The sequence below is a fragment of the Stenella coeruleoalba genome (genome assembly GCF_951394435.1).
Source record: "Stenella coeruleoalba genome assembly, chromosome: 15".
Taxonomy (NCBI): Eukaryota; Metazoa; Chordata; class Mammalia; order Artiodactyla; family Delphinidae; genus Stenella; species Stenella coeruleoalba.
The window spans coordinates 83573357-83591633 of NC_137161.1; the positions used below are offsets into that span (position 1 = coordinate 83573357).

Here is an 18277-nt window from a genome sequence, read left to right on the forward strand (position 1 = left end):
AAGAAAAGCCCCCACCTTGACAGGGAAATTGACCCTAATACCAAGAGGAGGTAGCGCTGCTGCAACTCCATAAAATTCGGGTGATCTGCTCAGAGCCCCCTGGTAGCCCCTTGCACAATTATGACCATAAATGAATGGGTACAGCATCCCCAGCCTGAGAAGGGCATGTCCCAGGGAGATGAAGGTCTGGGTCATGCCCCCAGGTAAGCCATCAAAGCCAGCAGAGGTAGTAACTAAAGGTGAGGGGAGTCTAGAATGGAGGAGGGAGAGGATGGGTATCCCTTGCAGCTTTGAGGCTGCCTACAGTGACAATGGCTACAGTTCATCCTACTAACTTCCCTCTTCTAAGGAAAGCAAGAAGAAAGGCCGACTGAAATCCTGCAGGATCAGAACCCTCAAAATATGAGAGAGAGGGAGAGAGGTGTGTGCGTACGAAGAGCATGGGCTATGAAACCCAACCATGCACCACCAGGATCCCCTTGGAGGAGGAACTTCCCGTGTAGCTGTGGAGAGCTTGGTCAGCCGAGCAGAGGGAGGTCAGGGTACAGCATCTGTAACTTCAGTCTGTCCATGCACTGGGAGCTGCTTCATCCCAGGTCATGCCCTTCCCAGGGCAGCCACACCCAGCCACTGAGCATAAAGGCCCTGCCCCTCAGCTCACAGGACACCCCCGTGGACAAACCTCGCTCCAGAGCTTCCACCTGGTCGGCTAAGGCTGTGTCAGCCCTGTGTTGCAGTTCACGTTCTCACTCCTTCCCCTCCCAGGCTTCGATTCTCAGTAAACTTCTTGCACCACGGGCTCTATCTCAATATCTGCCTCCAAAGAGCCCAACCTTTGACACGTGCTACGGGACGTGTCTGTATGATGATCTGACCTCCGGCCTTACACCTGCCCCAGGTGAATTGGCACAGGTATTCCCGGAAGCCATTCAGACACCGGGAGAGCTAGCAGTCACATGACTGGATGTGTACAGGATTGTGGGTCCTCTAGATGTGTCCCACTAAACCTAAACTGAATATGTCCCCTATGCAACTTCCCCTTAGCCAGACCACAAAAATGCCTGGGGTCTCTCCATGAACACTTAGAATGTGCGGGGGCGGGTAGAGTGGAGTCAGTGATCTTAACCAATTGTGGTTCAAATATCTCACTTTTGCAAAACTTGCAAAGACACATGACCCTGGGAATGCATAGTTAGAGCCCCTCCCAGGGTCTTCAAAGTAGCCTGTGCAAGTGAGGGGCCCTGGAGCTTAAGCTTCATTCACTTCATGGTAAGTAGCCTGCCAACGTGTATTTTGTCCTGTTGTTTAAAAAATATGTACTAGGGGCTGCCCTGGTGGCACAGTGGTTAAGAATCTGCCTGCCAATGCAGGGGACACAGGTTTGAGCTCTGGTCCGGGAAGATCCCACATGCCGCGGAGCAACTGGGCATGTGCGCCACAACTACTGAGCCTGTGCTCTAGAGCCCGCAAGCCGCAACTACTGAAGCCCACGGGCCTAGAGCTCGTGCTCCGCAACAAGAGAAGCCAGCGCAATGAGAAGCCCACCGCAATGAAGAGCAGTCCCCACTTGACGCAACTAGAGAAAGCCCACGTGCAGCAACAAAGACCCAACACAGCCAAAAATAAATAAATAAAATAAATAAATTTTTTAAATGTACTATATATATGTATATATAGTAAAATTGCACCTTGTTTTTGAATAATTAAAAATTATAACCATTCTTCCATATCATTAACTCTTCCTGAACATCATCTTTCCATGGTACTTCTTAAACTTGTTTTCTTTTTTTTTTTTTTGGCCGTGTCAGTCACAAGGCTTGTGGGATCCTAGTTCCCTGACCAGGGACCAAACCCGTGCCCTCGGCAGTCCCAACCAGTGGACCCCCAGGGAATTCTCTTCTTAAATGTTTTTTAATATCCTTTTTGTAGTAAAAAGGAGTCCATACTCATTATAGGAAATTTGAAAACATAAAAAGGTAAAAATAAGGGGGGGAAGTCACCTATAAGTCCAAACTCTAGAGCTGAAGCTCAGAGAAGATGTGGTATCGAGTAGGGGGGCCTCCCCATAATGATTCCCCAATTCCCAGGGGAGATTTGGAGTTGCAGAGTCTTGCTGATTATGGGGCAAGATGGGGGAGGATTGAACAATGTCTGAATTGTGGTGTCAGTAAATATAGACTTGTCTGGGAAGTCTGGAGGGGAAGCAATGGAAGTCCAGCTCCAGACAATCCTGTGAGCCCATGAGGGGACTCCCTGTATGTGAAGAGTGAGTGGGACTTGGCTGGTACTGGAACAGCCTTGTCATCATGTTGGAAGGTCTAGGTTGAGGGCCTGGGACAGCTGGACCACTGGAGTCTGTAATTGGGGTTCTAGACATTTTGCTCTGAGGTTGCATTGAAGGAGCAAAATCTGGGGAAGGGGTAGAGAAAGAGGCTCTCCACCTCTTTGCTTCACAATAGCCTGCCAAGGATGGTGTCCATGTGTGGTAACCCCCATGAGCCATGCCACCTGGTATGCATGCGCGTGTGTAGTCTCTCCCACCCAGGGTCTGGGCTGGGGCTGTGACTCACCTTAACCCATAGAATGAAGCAGAGTGATGCTGTGCTGGCTTCACACTATACTATAAAGCTACAGTAATCAAAACAGTATGGTAGTGGCACAAAAATAGAAAAATAGATCAACGGAACAGGATAGAGAGCCCAGAAATAAACCCACCACCTATGGCCAATTAATCTACGACAAAGGAGGCAAGAATATACAATGGAGAAAAGACAGTCTCTTCAGTAAGTAGTGTTGGGAAAATCGGACAGCTACATGTGAAAGAAGTAAATTAGAACATTCTCTAACACCATATACAAAACTAAACTCAAAATGTATTAAAGACCTAAATGTAAGACTGGATAGTATAAAACTCCTAGAGGAAAACATAGGCAGAACATTCTTCGACATAAATCACAGCAATATTTTTCCAGATCCATCTCCAAAAGAAAAGGAAATAAAATAAAAAATAAGCAAGTGGGACCTAATTAAACTTAAAATCTTTTCCACAGCAAATGAAACCATTGACAAAACAGAAAAAACAACCTACTGAATGGGAGAAAATATTTGCAAATGATATGACTGATAAGGGATTAATATCCAACATACATAAACAGCTCATACAACTCAACATCAAAAAAAACAAGCAACCAGGAACTTCCCTGGTGGTCCAGTGGTTAAGACGTTGCCCTCTAATGCAGGGAGTGTGGGTTTGATTCCTGGTCGGGGAGCTAAGATCCCACATGTCTCGTGGCCAGAAAACCCAAAAAATGTGAAATAGAAGCAATACTGTAACAAATTCAATAAAGACTTTAAAAATGGTCCACATCAAAAACATCTTAAAAACAAGCAAACAAAACAAGCAACCCAATTTAAAAATAGGCAGAAGAACTGAACAGACATTTTCCCAAAGAGGAAATGCAGATGGCCAACAGTCACATGAAAAGATGTTCAACATTGTTAATCATCAGGGAAATACAAATCAAAACCACAGTTAGATATCACCTCACACATATCAGAATGGCTATCATCAAACAAAACACAAATAACAAATGTTGGAGAGGAAGGGGAGAAATGGGAACCCCCTAACACTGTGAGTATGTAAATTGCTGCAGCCACTGTGAAAAACAATATGGAGGTTTCTCAAAAAACTAAAAATAGAGCTACCATATGACCCAGCAATTCCACTCCTGGGCATATATCAGAAAAAAAAACCACTAATTCAAAAAGACACATGCACCCCAGTGTTCACAGAAGCATTATTTACAATTGCCAAGATATGGAAGCAACCTAAGTGTCCATCAACAGATGAATGAACAAAGAAGATGTGTCATATATACACAATGGAATACTACTCATCCATGAAAAAAGAATGAAATTTTGCCATTTGCAGCAACATGGATGGACTTGGAGGACATTATGCTAAGTGAAATAAGTCAGACAGGGAATTCCCTGGTGATCCAGTGGTTAGGACTCAGCACTTTCACTGCCAGCATCCAGGTTCAATCCCTGGTCGAGGAACTAAGATCCCACAAACTGTGTGGCATGGCAAAAAAAAAAAAAAAAAAAAGCCAGACAGATAAAGACAAATACTGTATGATATCACTTATATAAGGAATCTAAAAACCCCAGCAAACTAGTGAATATAACAAAAAAAGAAGCAGACTCACAGATATAGAGAACAAACTAGTGGTTACCAGTGGGGAGAGGAGGTGAGGGACAATATAGAGGTAGGGGAGTGGGAGGTCCAAACTATTGGGTGTAAGATAGGCTCAGGGATCTATTGAACAACATGGGGAATATAGCCAATATTTTGTAATAATTGTAAATGGAAAGTAAACTTTAAACACTGTATAAAAAATTTTAAATTAAAAACAAATAAATAAAAGAGAATGAAATATCTTTCTAGACACAGAAGAATGTCAAGAGCAATGAGAAAGCTTTGAAATCAAGCACAGAGCCTTTTCTGTGTATCTGATATATTTATGGTGGAGACATAACCTACTGTACTGGGTCAAATAATGCTCCCTCCCCTACTGCAAATTCTTGTCCACCTGGAACCACAGAGTGTGACATTATTTGGAAATAAGATCTTTGCAGATGTAATTAGTTAAGGTGAGGTCATGTTGGATTAGGGTGGGTCCTAATGCAATGACTGGTGTTCTTATAAGAGAACACAGAGATGCAGACACACACACACACACACACACACACACACACACACACACATACCCTATCATGTGAAGACACTGACAGGCAGGGAAAACACCACATGATGGTGGGGGATAGAGTGGGGCATCTATAAGCCAGGGAATGCCAAGGATTGCTGGTAACCTAACGACCACCAGAGGCTAGAAGGGAGGCAATGCTGCTGACGTGAGTTTGGACCTCTGGTCTTCCAAACTGTGAGAGAGTACACTTCTGTTATTTTAAGGCACCCAGTTTGTGGTAGTTTGTTACAGCAGTCCTAGTAAATGAATACACTTACCTTTTACAACAGAATGCTTATTAGACTTACTGCTGACTTCTCAATATAAAAAATGGAAGTCAGAAACCAGTGGAATTCAAATTGATGAGAAAATATAACTGTCAACCCGGAACTGTATATTCACTAAAACTGTCTTTCAAGAACGTGGTTAGTTACAAAGATATTTTCAGATGCAAAAACTGAAAGAATTTACTACCAACAGACCCTCACTACAAACAAAATTCTAAAGTAAAAAATGTACTTGAGGAAGAATGAAAATGATCCCAGAAAGAAGGCGCAAGAAGCAAGACAGGATCACAATTCAGGATGTGAAGATAAGAATTCTGCAGGGGTGGAAACTTTGGGAGCCCCAGGGAAACACAAGAACTCAGCTGCCAGCCTTTCAGTAGGCAGAAGCTCTACAGCTAGGGGACAATGGGTCTGATTGTTTCCCAGGATGGAGTTTTCCACCAAGCAGGAAAAGAAGCTGACAAAAAAATGTCTCCTATACCGGCGATCCCTTCCGACTCAGTAATTCAGCTCCTGAACCAGCGTTATTCGTGTCCATTTACACAGCATTTTTCAGAAATATCACTTGGTGCTTAGTGTAAGGAAAGGCTAATCGAGATTTTGCGATGAGTTTCTTTCTTTTTGCGATGAATTTCTTGAGCAAATGAGAAACGGCTCTATATTCTTGATACAGGTGTAAATCTTCTAATTTATTTTTGGGATTCTTAGATGGTTTGGGGTAACTAATATGTAACTTATGAAAACTGCAAGTATTTTGTATTTCAAATACTTCTACCTACTGATGAGTGTAAAAATATCAGACTACTTAATATCTGGGACCACTTATTGGCAACCGTCGCAAAACAAATTGATTTGTATAGTGAGATGTTGCCAAATTGTTTAAATATTTACATACAGCATATACCTGTGTATTTTAGCAATGACTGGGGTCCTGTCACTTCCTTTTTTTCTTTCATAAGTGAAAAAGGTTCAGAGCACACAACCACTTTTCATTCTTAGAAACAAATGCATAAAACGATCTTTTATCAGAGCAGTAGAAAGTTAAACACTGGAAGTACCCAAATACTTTGAAAAAGCTGTCTTCTTTTCATCTCTCCCTCCATTTTGGATATAGTATGTGTGTATCTTTATTGGTACACACAGACTAGGCTTTGTGAACTACTTTTTTTTGCTAAAAAATCATGGCTTGTTGGCTCATAATGACATAGTCATACCTAAGAGATTTGTAACTTCTTTTCACTCTTTTCTTGAGCTTATGAGATAGAGTTTCAGTTCTAAGTAAGCGTCATCCAAACCTTCTGTACACATTTCAGTTTGCTGTGTAACATAATGACATGAAATCGTATTCCTTTTTCTCTTCTTGTTTCCTTTAGCATGTAAGTTTGCTGTGAAAATGTAGATCTCTGAATGGGTATGAGGTTAGATCTGAGATGTATTTCTGCGCATTATGTCTGAGTCTATGATTTCTCAGAAGGACCATGTGTGTATATACACACACGTGCACATATACGCTTATGAATAATATGAAATTTGAAGGAAAAACTTTCTGCAGGTGCCTTCACCAATCAGGATTAATGATTGCTTAAAGACCCTGACGACCTGAGGATAACTTTCTCACGAAGTAGATTCAATGGCTGATAACAGACGCTTAGAAACGGCAAAACAGATGAAATGGCTCAAACCAGCAGGAAGTCTGGTCTTTCTCCTGGGGTTCCCCTCCTCAAGGAGCTTCTGGGGGAATCCCTGAAGGATCTGTTCTGGAAATCTGTTCTGGTAGCGGCCTGACACCTCGACCCAGATTTTGCACTCAGAGCCACTACTTCTGCCCAAGCTCTTTGTGTTTCCTGAATCAATTCCCTCCTAACACATACAAGTCCTGCCAACACAAATAAGGTCACATGATGATGTCTGCCTAAAGCTCAGAGGGGGAGGGCAGTGCTTCCAGGTTGATGCTCTAATCCCACATCAGGGCCTCTCCCCCCAGGGCCCAGTTTACCTCCCGCTAGTGCGGGAGCTCCCAGCTCCTACCTCGAGGACTCTCCTCTTCCACAACCTCCAGTCCTTCCAGCTCCTAGATGTTGGACATTGGGGTCATCCATTTCCTTCTGCGGAAACCCCCCACTGACCCCACATGGTCCGAGAACACACCATCAGTGCTTTTATTCAGTGCCGGGGACATCAGGAATCCAGTTAACATCTCTTTAGAGAAAATATTTTCCCTCCCTTTTAGGGCGCTATCAAGAGAAAGATTTTGCTAATTTGCACAACCAACAGACCCTTAAGCCAGTGGTCTATGCCTAGCCCTCGGTTTCCTGGTGACGTCATGGTTTCCCCGCAGAACACTGCGTGGGTCCTGCCTGCCTGTGACTCCCCATCGTCTGGGTGAATTTCCTAAAACAAAGAGCATCTTCAAGATAAGGTAATCAGCATCTTTCCATCTAGAAACCAGAACGGCCAACTAGCTTCAAACACAGCTCCCTTGCTAACATCTAAAAGTGAACCGAATCCCTTTTTAGGGGGTACACCACTATACCCCAGGATAGCCCGAATGAGTCAACTGGCAGACATGCTTCATGTCAGGGGCTGCAAACTCACAGCTGGGCTCCATCTGGCTCACAGAAACGTTTTCTTTGGCTCATAATTGATCATCTTCCTTAAAGTTTTGAATTCGTTGCCAACATTTCGTTAGGACATTTGAAATAGAAATCTGGATTTCTAGCTTCCTTTGCGAAAGCCTGAGATCAGGCATCCCAGGGTGTGCCTTCTCACATGGAGGCCCACTGACTAGAGGGTGCAGCGGGGCCCCCGCAGACAGGGCATCCGCTCTCCAGCCCTCCCTACTGTCTCTCCCTGTCCCTCCGTGTCAGTTACCTGTCATCCTTGGTCCTGTGTAGCTGTCTTCTTACACCACCCTCTTCACAAGCCTGCATTCCTCGTCCAGCCTCCGTGGGCATTCCGTCTGCAACCCTTGCATTAGGGCTTTGGATACATGTGGCCAAACTGTTTCATAGAAAGGAGCCATTCATTTTCTTGAGCAGCTTGGTCACCTTCACCTTTGTGTTGTTTGATGTAATAGGCAATTACGGAACCTTGCTGTATGCAAAGGCTAGAAGCAGATGGGCCAATGGGAAATCAGGCTGATGAATGGGTTATCAGTGAGTAGACATCTACTAGCTGAAGCCTGGGTGTGTGAGAATTTGCGGAGGGATGGCAAACAGTGCCCAGCGCTGCTTAAATAAAGGTCAATGAAGATAAGGACAACTAGAGCTTCCTGTGGTTTCCTGTCGGGACGACAGCAGGTTCAGGGGAGTGACAGGAGAGAAAGCCAGGCTGCTGTGTGCTGAGAGGTGAGTGGATGGTGAGGATGCAGAGGCAGCAAGTGTAGACAACAGCTCTGAAAAATTTGGTCTAAAGGAGGGAGTGAGAGGGCATGAGCCACTGGGGTCTAGACTGTTCTTTGAGGGTTGCAGGAAGAGGGATGTTTATTGGTGAAGGGGAAAGAGCCAGTGGAAAATGACGTGTGGTCATAGGTGCGTTGGGACCCCTGGGAGCCTGGGGAGGTGGGGATATGGGACAAAGAATTAGCTCCGAATTGGAGTTGAGAGCAATGCCTGAACATCATGGGATGAAGATGAGGGCAAGTACATAGAAGTTTGCAGATGGTGGGGGAGAAGATGAGTAAATCCCGCTTGATTGAAGCCTTTCTCTTTGGAACATCAGCTGAATCCAGAGATCTGTGAGGCCTCCTTGGAACTAGCACTATTATATCCTTGGCACCTGGTAAGAAGGTGGTATGAGCTGAATTGTGTCCCCCTCCCCAAATTCATATGCAGAAATCCTAGCCCCCAGTACCTCAGAAGGTGACTGCATTTGGAGATGGGGTCTTTGAGGAGGTATTTAAGGTTAAATGATATCATAAGGATGGGGCTGTAAGCCAATAGGACTGGTGTCATTACGAGAAGAGACGCCAGGGATGCACAGAGAAAAGGCCACGTGAGGACACAGCAAGAAGCGGCCGTCTGTAAGCCAAGGAGAGCAGCCTCAGGAGGAACCCAACCTGCTGACACATGGATCTTGGACTTCCAGCCTCCAGGGCTGTGAGGGAATAAATTCCTGTTGTTTAAGCCACTTAGTCTATGGTATTTTGTTATGGTAGCCTAAGCAGATTAACACAGGGAGGAATAGAAGGGGGTGAGAAAAGAGGTAAAGGCTTTCTTTATGTCGAAGTCACCAGAATCTGTGGCCCCTGGAATGCTGATAGATGTTTTTAAAAATCATATTAAGCAAAACAAAGAAGGTATTTCCACTAAGAGGATGGGCTTTGGATTTAGACAGACTTGATTTTCCATCAAGCAAGTCACATAACCCTCCGAGTTTTAGACTTTTTATTTGTAAAAAGGAGATAACAAAACCCACCTGAGAGGGTTACTGTGAAAGTAAAATGAAATATGTAAAAACACGGAGCACACTACCTAGTAAACACTAACGGATTGTTAGGAAAGGCGGTGTGTAATTGGGCTAGGCTATTTTATTAGTATCATTGAGAGAGAAATACATTCCTGCTTGTCACACCCTGTCATTTGGTGAGGAAAGGGGCGGAGGGTCTGGCGCACATATTGGCTCACATATAGGGTTTCGAACTGACTTGGGTGTAGATCACCATGAAATAGAACCCTGGGAAACGAAACTCAGAGAGGCTGACCCATAAGGTTATCTGCACCCAGCATTGTGGCTGGCACATGGTAGGCAGTCAAATAGTATTGGCGATTGCATTTATGAATGAAGAGAATGCACTGAGAATGTTAAAAGACTGAACATCTATAACGATCTGTTGATGAGTATGTTAGTCAACCCTCTTAACATTGCAAGTGACAGAAACACATTCAAAGCAGCCTAAGCCAAAAAATTAAAAGAAATTAAAAAAATTCACACGTGGTGGCAGAATTTGTTGGCTTGGAAACTGAAAAGTTGGGATGTCTGCTTCAGGCACAGCTGGATCCAGGGACAAGAGATGGATGGAGTGGTCTTCTCTCCTTTTCTTCTGTATTGGTTTTACACCCAGGCAGGTGCCCTCCACGTGGTAGTCCTGGCAGCTCCTTCCAGGATTCCACCCTCGTTACACCCAACAATTCATCCAGAAGTAAGGAGCCTCCTTTTCCAAACACTTCAAACTTGAGTCTTGAATTGACTCTGAGCCACCCAACCAGAGTCACAAGATCATCCTTAATCCAATCAGCAGCACTCCAAGGCCTGGGAGCAGAGGAGGGATAATTTCCCAAAGGAAAAACAGGGAGCTTTCCCCAGCAGAAGGGAGACTGGTTGCTAGGCAGGTGCAGGCACAGACACAGACCACTGTGCCCCTGGACTTAGTGTATCGAGAGAAGTCAGGTAACTCATGGGTGCCTAAGTAAGAGAGAATGAAAAGCATGGCACCTGCAGGACACATGAAGATGAGTAATCAGCGCGGTGCTGGGTCCAGCGAGGACCGGGGCCACTGAGGATTTGAAGGAGGTTGGGATGTGCACCAGGGTGCCTGGCCACGGAGGTACGTGGTACACTGATGGCAACGATGGCCCTGACTCTACCTGACCCTGAATCCACACCCTCTGCCATGTAGTTCTGCAGCATCTCTCATCAAGAGGGGAGCCTATTTCCCCTCTCCTAGAATCTGGGCTGGACTTGTCACTTGCTTTGACAATATACTGTGGCGGAAGGGATGGTGTGACAGTTCTGAGGTTAGGCTTCCAGGGGTCTTCTGTGTCTCTGCTTGTTCTCTTAGGCCCCTGACCTTACCACGTGAACTGCCCTGGCTATTTGGCTGGAGGATGAGAGACCACATGAAGCCATCTCAACTGTCCCAACCAAGGCCCTGCATGACTAGCAAAGCTGCCCAGCTGACCCACAGAAGACTATAGACACCCAGGTGAGTCCACTGAGCCCAGCTCGGATCAGAACTGCCCAGCAGGACCCATGGACTCAAGAGCAGTAGTGGCTGCTGTTCTAAGTCACTGAGTTTTGGGACAGTTTGTTACACAGCATTGTGTGGGAAATAGGTAACAGTTACAAGGCGTTATAGGGAGGAAACCCAGCTAGCGATTGGCTTGCCAACCTGAGTCCCCTGGCGTGGGGCTGGAGCTACCTGAAGAGGGTGTGTGTTTCTAATTTGCAGGAAAATGCCATACAGGACACCTGGGCCTGGAGGGTCATGCCTATTCATGGCCTGGTGGAGTCTACAGTCTCTACGGATCTCATACTAGGATTTTAATGGACCTTTTGACATGTTTCTCAGAGACGAAGCCTTTGGGAAGTTATGGAAATTATCCGGCTTGAGCTGCTGTGGAGAAATGCCCTCCACTAGCCAAATCTGGGTTCATTTCCCCCACCTGAATTACACAATTTGGTTTAGATATTTTTATATGGTGGCTGTGAGCGGGGAACAAAGGAAGAACATACATGGCCTCCACAAGGGGCCTGTGGGAGACCGGGTAGAACTGGATGGGTCCCGAATACTGTCCAGGGGCAACACCAGCTATTCAATCATAGTGGAGGGAAAAAAAGCCAGAAGATGGTTTCTAAAGTCCATTTCAGACTTCTGTGGAAGAAAGTTAAGGGAAGAGGTAACAGGAAGCTGCCTGATCCAGGATTTGTCGATTGGAGAATGGAAAGGATGAAACAAAGAAAGGAAAGGATGCCCCCAGCATCCCTCTGCCCCCAGCGTCCAGGTAGCTCCCTCCTCTCTCCCCAGTCCTCACCAGGGGCTCCAGACACACATGTAAAACAGACTCTGAGATCCCAAATATGTCCCAGGTGGTGTTACTGCCTGTAAGCCTGCTCTGCTCACACGGCCTGCTCCAGGGAACATCATCATCGCCACCCACCCAGGCGAGAAACCTGGCAGCCGGCCACCAAGTCCTGCTCACCCGTCACCTGAGCATCTCTCTGCTCTCTCTGCCCTACCGCGACACCCCCCTCCCACTCCCAGACTCCCCACTTCCAAGGGACCACTTCTAAACTGGATTTCAGTTTGTCTGCTGGGTGAAAACTTCAATTCTGCAGTCTGATATAGTCTTCCTAATGCTTTCCTGTTTCTCTGCCCAGCTTCTCTCCTGCCTCCTCCAATCCAGCCTTTTCTCTTCTGCAGCCAGCTGAGGTTTCTTCTGGCTTCCAAGACCCAGGCTAGGTGCGCACCCACCCCCCTCCCCCAGGTCCCTGGACTTGGGGCTCTCCTTCCATCCTGCCTGCCTTCGTCCAAGCAGCCCAGGAGGCCCTGGGCTGGGTGAGAGACCTCCAGGCCTTATCGTGCGCACTGGTGTGGCATGTTCAAGGGCGTCTGCCTCCTTCTCCACAGTCTAAGGTCTGCGGGGTCCGTGCTCCGCGAGGGCGTCCCCTGGGCACACTCGGAGCAGGCTCAGGAGAGGTTCAGACGGCCTTCCTTGGGGCCGGGCACCCTCTGGCCAAGACGCCGCCCTAGTGCCGCGGCCATCTCGGAATCCACCGGCTGGTGGCAGCGGCCCCTCCCCGGGACCCCGAGGTCCTGAGGGCGTGCACAGCCAGCCCTTGCTGGAAGGCCCGGGAGCGGGGAGCGGGCGGGGGTGGGGCGGAGAAGGGGGAGTGGACAAGGCGCGGGAAGCCGGCGGGACCTGGCGGCGGGTGGTTCACGCGTCCCGGGGAGTCGGCGTGCCGGCTCCGTCCCCGCGCTCCCAACCCTCGGAGCCCCGGGATCGGCCCCAAGAAGGGGTCTCCGCACCTTCGAGGGCGGCCGGAGCTCGACGGCTGAGCTAGCTGGAGATGCGCACGTGGCTAGGCCCCACTCCCGCACCCGGGACGCTCCGAGCCACGCGGGCGGCGTCCGCTCCGCGCTCGGGCCGCCGAGGACGCGAGGCCGCCGCCGTCACCAGGAGAGGGGCGAAATCATCCCAGAGCTGCGTGTGCCCTCCCCAGCCTGCAGGTCGCCGAGCGCTCGCTGGGGAGGGAGGAGCACGTGGGGACGGGGGTTGGTCAGTGGTCCCGGGACCGCCCCCTCCCTGCGTCGTCTCCCCCCACCCCCTCCCTCGCCGGGGCAGAGACCTACTGGCTCCGCCCCACTGGGGGAGCGTGTCACTCACTAGGGGCCCTTTCCCACCCCGGGCTTCACAGAGGAACCCCCTCGTTGGACCTATGGCCCTGCTCTCTCCTCAGGGCCTCCCACCGTGGCTCACCTCGAACTTGCTCATGAACTCCGCAAAGATGCCGAAAAAGGCCTCGGAAGTGGTGGCTTTGGAATCCTCGCCGAAGAAAGCCAGCGCCTTGCCCAGCTGCTCCATGGCCTCCCGCTGCAGCCCGTCCAGCGCCCGCAGCACCGGCTGGGCTGTCTCCAGGAAGGACTGATGGGCCTCTGTTAAGGAAACTGCCCTAGGTCCCTGGGGCAGGTCCCCGGGCAGTGACCCAAACAGCGACCACTCCAGTCTACCCCAGGCCCTTTGCTCACCTGGGCACCATGCCCTGGTCAGAGGCTCCAGTCCCTTTGCCCACTGCCCTCCAAGCTCGTCCTGACACCTGCCACGTCCAGTCCAGCCTTAGGCCTTTCACTTGCTCCTCTCTCTGTGGGGCAGCTCTCTCTTCCCTCCTGGCTCTGCTCAGATGCTACCACCCTCTCTTCCCCAACCATCCACTTAGAGTGGCCCCCTCTCTCTGTCTCTCTCTTTTTCTATAGCATTTGTCACTGTCTGTGCTCAGTCGGAATATTCCCCTCTCCTGACTGCCTTTGGCTGGCCAGGCCTGCCAAGTCTGACAAGCCTCTCCCTGTATCTTGTGACTTAAGCCTGGACTCTGCCACCCCCGAGGACAGAGGGGGCGATGCAGCCAATCAGAAGAGCTCCTTGGGCTTCCCTGGTGGCGCAGTGGTTGAGAGTCCGCCTGCCAATGCAGGGCACGCGGGTTCGGGCCCCGGTCCGGCAAGATCCCACGTGCCGCAGAGCGGCTGGGCCCGTGGGCCATGGCCGCTGAGCCTGCGCGTCCGGAGCCTGTGCTCCGCGACGGGAGAGGCCACAACAGGGAGAGGCCCGCGTACCGCAAAAAAAAAAAAAAAAAAGAGCTCCTTCTCAGTTACACACAGACTTGACATAAGCACTTAGATTCTAAATGACCTAAGGCGGACCCCCTTCCAGAGCCCCTGGACCCAGAGCAGCCTCTGCCCAGAATCTCTGCAGGCCACTGGAGCTACAGCCAGCTCTACCTGGCCCCCCCTGCCTAGGGTCCACTGCGGCACTGGGACAGGATACCGCCATGACCACGGCAAACTTGTCCTCGCTGGTGGGGGACATGCTCTGGCAGGCGGCCTGTATCTCACTGATGGTGCCGTGGAGGTCAGCCAGGTCACTGGTCAGGGCCCGTTGGTTCACTGTAGGGTAGGCAACAGAGCCTCGTGGGGCTGCCCTCTCAGCCCAGGACAGCGGTGCCTCTGCCTCCCTACCCATCCACCCAGCCTACCTTTGGCAGCCAGGGGCACGGTGGGCAGGTCCTGAGCAAAGCCCAGGAGTTCGGGGAAGTGCTGGCTCAGCGATTTGGCAAGGATATGCAGGAAGGTGGACTTCCCATCCACCGTCTTGGTGGAGTTCAGCTGCAAGTGACCCCAACATATATCTTCCTCAAGGACCCCATCAGATTCCTGACCACACGGGCTCACGTGCTCTCCTCCCTGCTTCCCCGGGGCTGTGGCGTCAGTTCCTGGCCCCCCACACTCTCCAACTCCAAAGCTCATAAGCTGATGGCTAGTAACACTCAACTCGGAAGCTCTCATCTGCTGGGATGCCACAGGCCGTTTCCTGGCCCAGATCTTTGAGACCCCCAGGAACCAGGCCCCAGCCCCCAGCTAGGGAAGGACCCTAGGTTTTTCTGTCCTTGTGAGTTTGCCCTTGTCCAAAGATAGAGCCCAAGATTCTCTAACCCCAGGGAAAGCGGGGAGCATCACTCACAGTTCTTCCCTTTTGTGGTTTTCTGAAACCATCTGTGGCCCATCTGAGCCTCAGACACCCTAAACCATTCATATCTATAAAGGGGGTTTTTCTTTCTCTTTTTGAAAACAACCAAAGGCGTCATGGGGAAAAGTCCCAGAAACACAGGAGAAAGGCTGGATATTTGAGCTGTCCCTTCTCTGATCCTAGATCTTTCTGGGGTAGGACTGGCCTGATGGTGGTGGTGGTGTTGAGGGCACAGAATCCACCAGATGGGACTCGCCCCTTCCTCCTGGAGCCTTCCCTCCCTGCCCTTCTCTTCTCCCACCACTCCATTTTTCCAGATCTTGAGGATTGGCTTGGAGACACCACCTTGTCCCCCCAACCCCTCAACCCCCGAACTTTGCTTCTGTTACATCCTGGCCTGCGGGCAGCCAGCTCTTCCTCCGGGGGGGATGGGGGTGGGGAAGGGCCTCAATGGTAGAGCAAACAAATCAGTGACTGTCTGACAGGCCCCCTCACCTCCGTCAGGAAGTTGATCTTGAAGCCCGTGGTCTTGTTGGTTTGGGGCTGTCCATCGTTGAGATAGTTGCCCATAGCCAACACAAACTGTGGAGAGAAAGGTGGGCAGGTCCTGCCCCACGCCCTGGCCCCTCTCTGGATGAACCTCCAGGCTGGAAGCCCCAGGGGACAGAGGGGCAGGTAGAGTGATCTGAGAAGGGGCGGTTCTGACCTCCAGGATCTTGGCGAGCTTCCGGCTGTTCTTGAGCTCGAGGGATGCCTGGCGCAAGCACTCCAGGCTGCCCCGGATCTCTTCTGTCTTCTCCTGTAGGGTGGCCTGGAAGTGGAGGCTACGCAGGCGGGTCTTGTACTCGGGAACCGACAGCATCTGACGGGAAGGCAGGGCCAGGATTCATCCATCCCGCCGGGAGACCCGCTGCCCCGGGGCAGCCGGGCGTGGGGGTCAGCGGGCTGCCCGGTATTCCCTTAGGAAAACAAGCACAACCTCTAGGGGGCACCCTCATCCCATCTACCTTGGACCCTGAGTGAGAACTGGCTGTTACAGGTGTAAAACCGGGACTCAGGCGTGAACGCGGTGGCGGGAGGGGAGCGAGACCCACGCACAAAGGCACAAAGCGAAAGCCGCGACAGAGGAGGCCGAGGCCGCTGGGCAGCCGCCCCTGATCCCGGGCGGGGGTCACGGCCGCAGCACCTGCAGGACGAACTGGTCGGGCTCGCTGAGGCGGCCGGGCGCCTCGCGGAAGGCCTGGTAGCGCTGCTCCTCGTCGGCGTCTGGCGCGAAGAGCAGCAGTTGCGCCAGGTGCGCGGGCTCCAGGCGCCGGGGCTCCATGCTCATTAGCACCTGCCGCAGCTCGGCCGGGCTCAGCTTCAGGTGCGCCAGCAGGATGGCTGCGGGCGGGGCCGCGAGGGTGAGCCGGGGCAGGGCCCGGGCGGGGAGTGGGCGGGGCTTCAAGATCCACCCTGGCTCCTGGGTGTGTCGGGGGACGGGGGGCCAGGAACCGGGGCGGAGCAGGAGCCTGCCCAGGGGAGGGGAGGGTCCTTCCCGCGACCTATTGAGGGGCGAGGGCGGGGTTCTCAAAGAGACAGAGTTGGGGCCAGGGAACTAGGGAGGGTCCTGAGACGGGAAGAGTAGGGTATGCGGTTGGAGGCGGGGCCGGAACTGGGGAGCCGATTACAGGATGAGGGCGGGGCCGATGGGGGTGGAGCCAAGGCCGGCACCTGCGCCCGGTGGGATCGGGCTGGCCGTGGGACCTGGGAGAGGGTCTTCACCGCGCGGGAGGCAGGTGTTGGGGCCCCCACGGCCTAATCTCGATCATCCACCGGGGTGGATCAAAGGTTCGGTGGCCCGGTGGGGGGTCGCGTCGTGCCCCCCACAACCACCCGGCACCCCCAGCCCCTCACAGGTGTTGTAGGCCTTCTTGTGGGACAGGATCTCCACCACCTCCTTCTTCCTGAAGGGCTCAGGCCCGGGCACCGGCTCTGGAAGGGAAACTGATGGTTTAATGAGGGGACGCCAGGCTAAGGCTGCTGTGCGAGGGCCCAGGAGGGGTGTGGCCACACCCCACAGCCCAGACGCCCCCGACCATGGACTTGACTGAATCAGCTCCACGTGTCCACACTCCCCTCACTCATGGACTCTGGGGTCCAGTCTAACACAGTGTGCGTGATGTGGCGTGTGTCCACTCCCCGCCCCCCATCCTCTCTCCCCTGGGCCCTTGGGACTGAGCTGGCCCCATAAGGAGAACCAATCACCTCTCGACCTTGCAGATGCTTCCTGGACGGACAACGGCCTTTCTCTTCAATCCCGGGACCACTTTCCACACACAGTATCCCTGGCTGCCTGGAGCCCCACCCAACAACTACAGGGAGATACCCTGAGAGGGGTAATGGGAGAGACTTGGAAGGGATATCTGTCTACCTTATTGTGGCTGTGTGACTTGGAGCAAATTACCTAGCCCCTTTGTGCTTCCTCATCAGGAGGATGGGGGGATCACAGTCCCTACCCCACAGAATTGTCACAGGATTAATTTAGAAACAAGGGTGTCTGACATTTGGTAAGCATGCAACACATGTCAGCTCTTATTATCTCCATTTTGAGGTAGGAAACCTGAGGCTCTGAGAAGTTCAATAACTCAGGGACACAGTAAATAAATGGCGGTCCGTGCAGACCTTGGGGACTCTAAGCCCTGGGACGCCACAGAAGGTAGTGGGTGGGCTGCCACAGAGGACCTGGTATCTGGGTTCCCCTAGGGCCCTCAGGCCACTCACTAGCAGGTTTCTGGGTGCCAAAGTGGAGCTCCAGGTCGAGGTACTTCACCATGTCGCTCAGCTTATCATAGTCAGAGTCCTCCCCAAGCTGCGAGGGAGGGGGAGGTTCAGAGCGAGGAAGAACTGCCGCCCTCCACCGCCCCCACCCTCTAAGGGCTGCCTTGTGAGCTCCAGGAGGGAGAGCCTTCATCAAGCCCTGGGATAAACCCGGCGGCAGGAGGAGGCTGCAGGAGAAGCTAAATCATCCAAGATATCAGGCGGTGAGCCCGCCCCTCCTGTGGTCAACAACACTCACACCTGCAGCACTCTCCACGCAGAAGCCAGCAAGTTGCGCTGGAGCAGGGGGTAGAGGGGCTCTAAAGAGGCTGGAGCCGACCAAGGAGGCTTAAGGGGTCTGGGTCTGTTTTGAGTGAGTTCACCAGAGCTGCTCTGGGTTCCCGATTCTGGGGAAACTAAAGCAGGGAAATGCCAGGAGCTAGGAACTGGACAGGTGGTTTTAACAAATGACCTGGGTGAGAGG

The 18277-nt window shown here is 51.3% G+C and overlaps 1 protein-coding gene across 5 annotated transcripts in view; it reads right to left on the reverse strand.

Moving 5' to 3' along the window:
• Nucleotides 1-12306: 12306 nt before the first annotated feature.
• The window catches only part of GRID2IP (Grid2 interacting protein), a gene marked incomplete at its 5' end in the record, with an annotated part of 34639 nt that continues 28668 nt past the window's right edge, over nt 12307-18277 (reverse strand). For all 5 annotated transcript variants that reach the window (XM_079944905.1, XM_079944901.1, XM_079944904.1 and 2 more), the window contains 9 exons: nt 12307-12998; nt 13234-13398; nt 14296-14414; nt 14504-14633; nt 15490-15576; nt 15701-15856; nt 16181-16377; nt 16891-16968; nt 17758-17845. In XM_079944905.1, coding sequence (XP_079801031.1) covers nt 12927-12998; nt 13234-13398; nt 14296-14414; nt 14504-14633; nt 15490-15576; nt 15701-15856; nt 16181-16377; nt 16891-16968; nt 17758-17845 — 1092 coding nt within the window. In that variant the 3' untranslated portion in view covers nt 12307-12926. The remainder of the gene's footprint in view (nt 12999-13233; nt 13399-14295; nt 14415-14503; nt 14634-15489; nt 15577-15700; nt 15857-16180; nt 16378-16890; nt 16969-17757; nt 17846-18277) is intronic.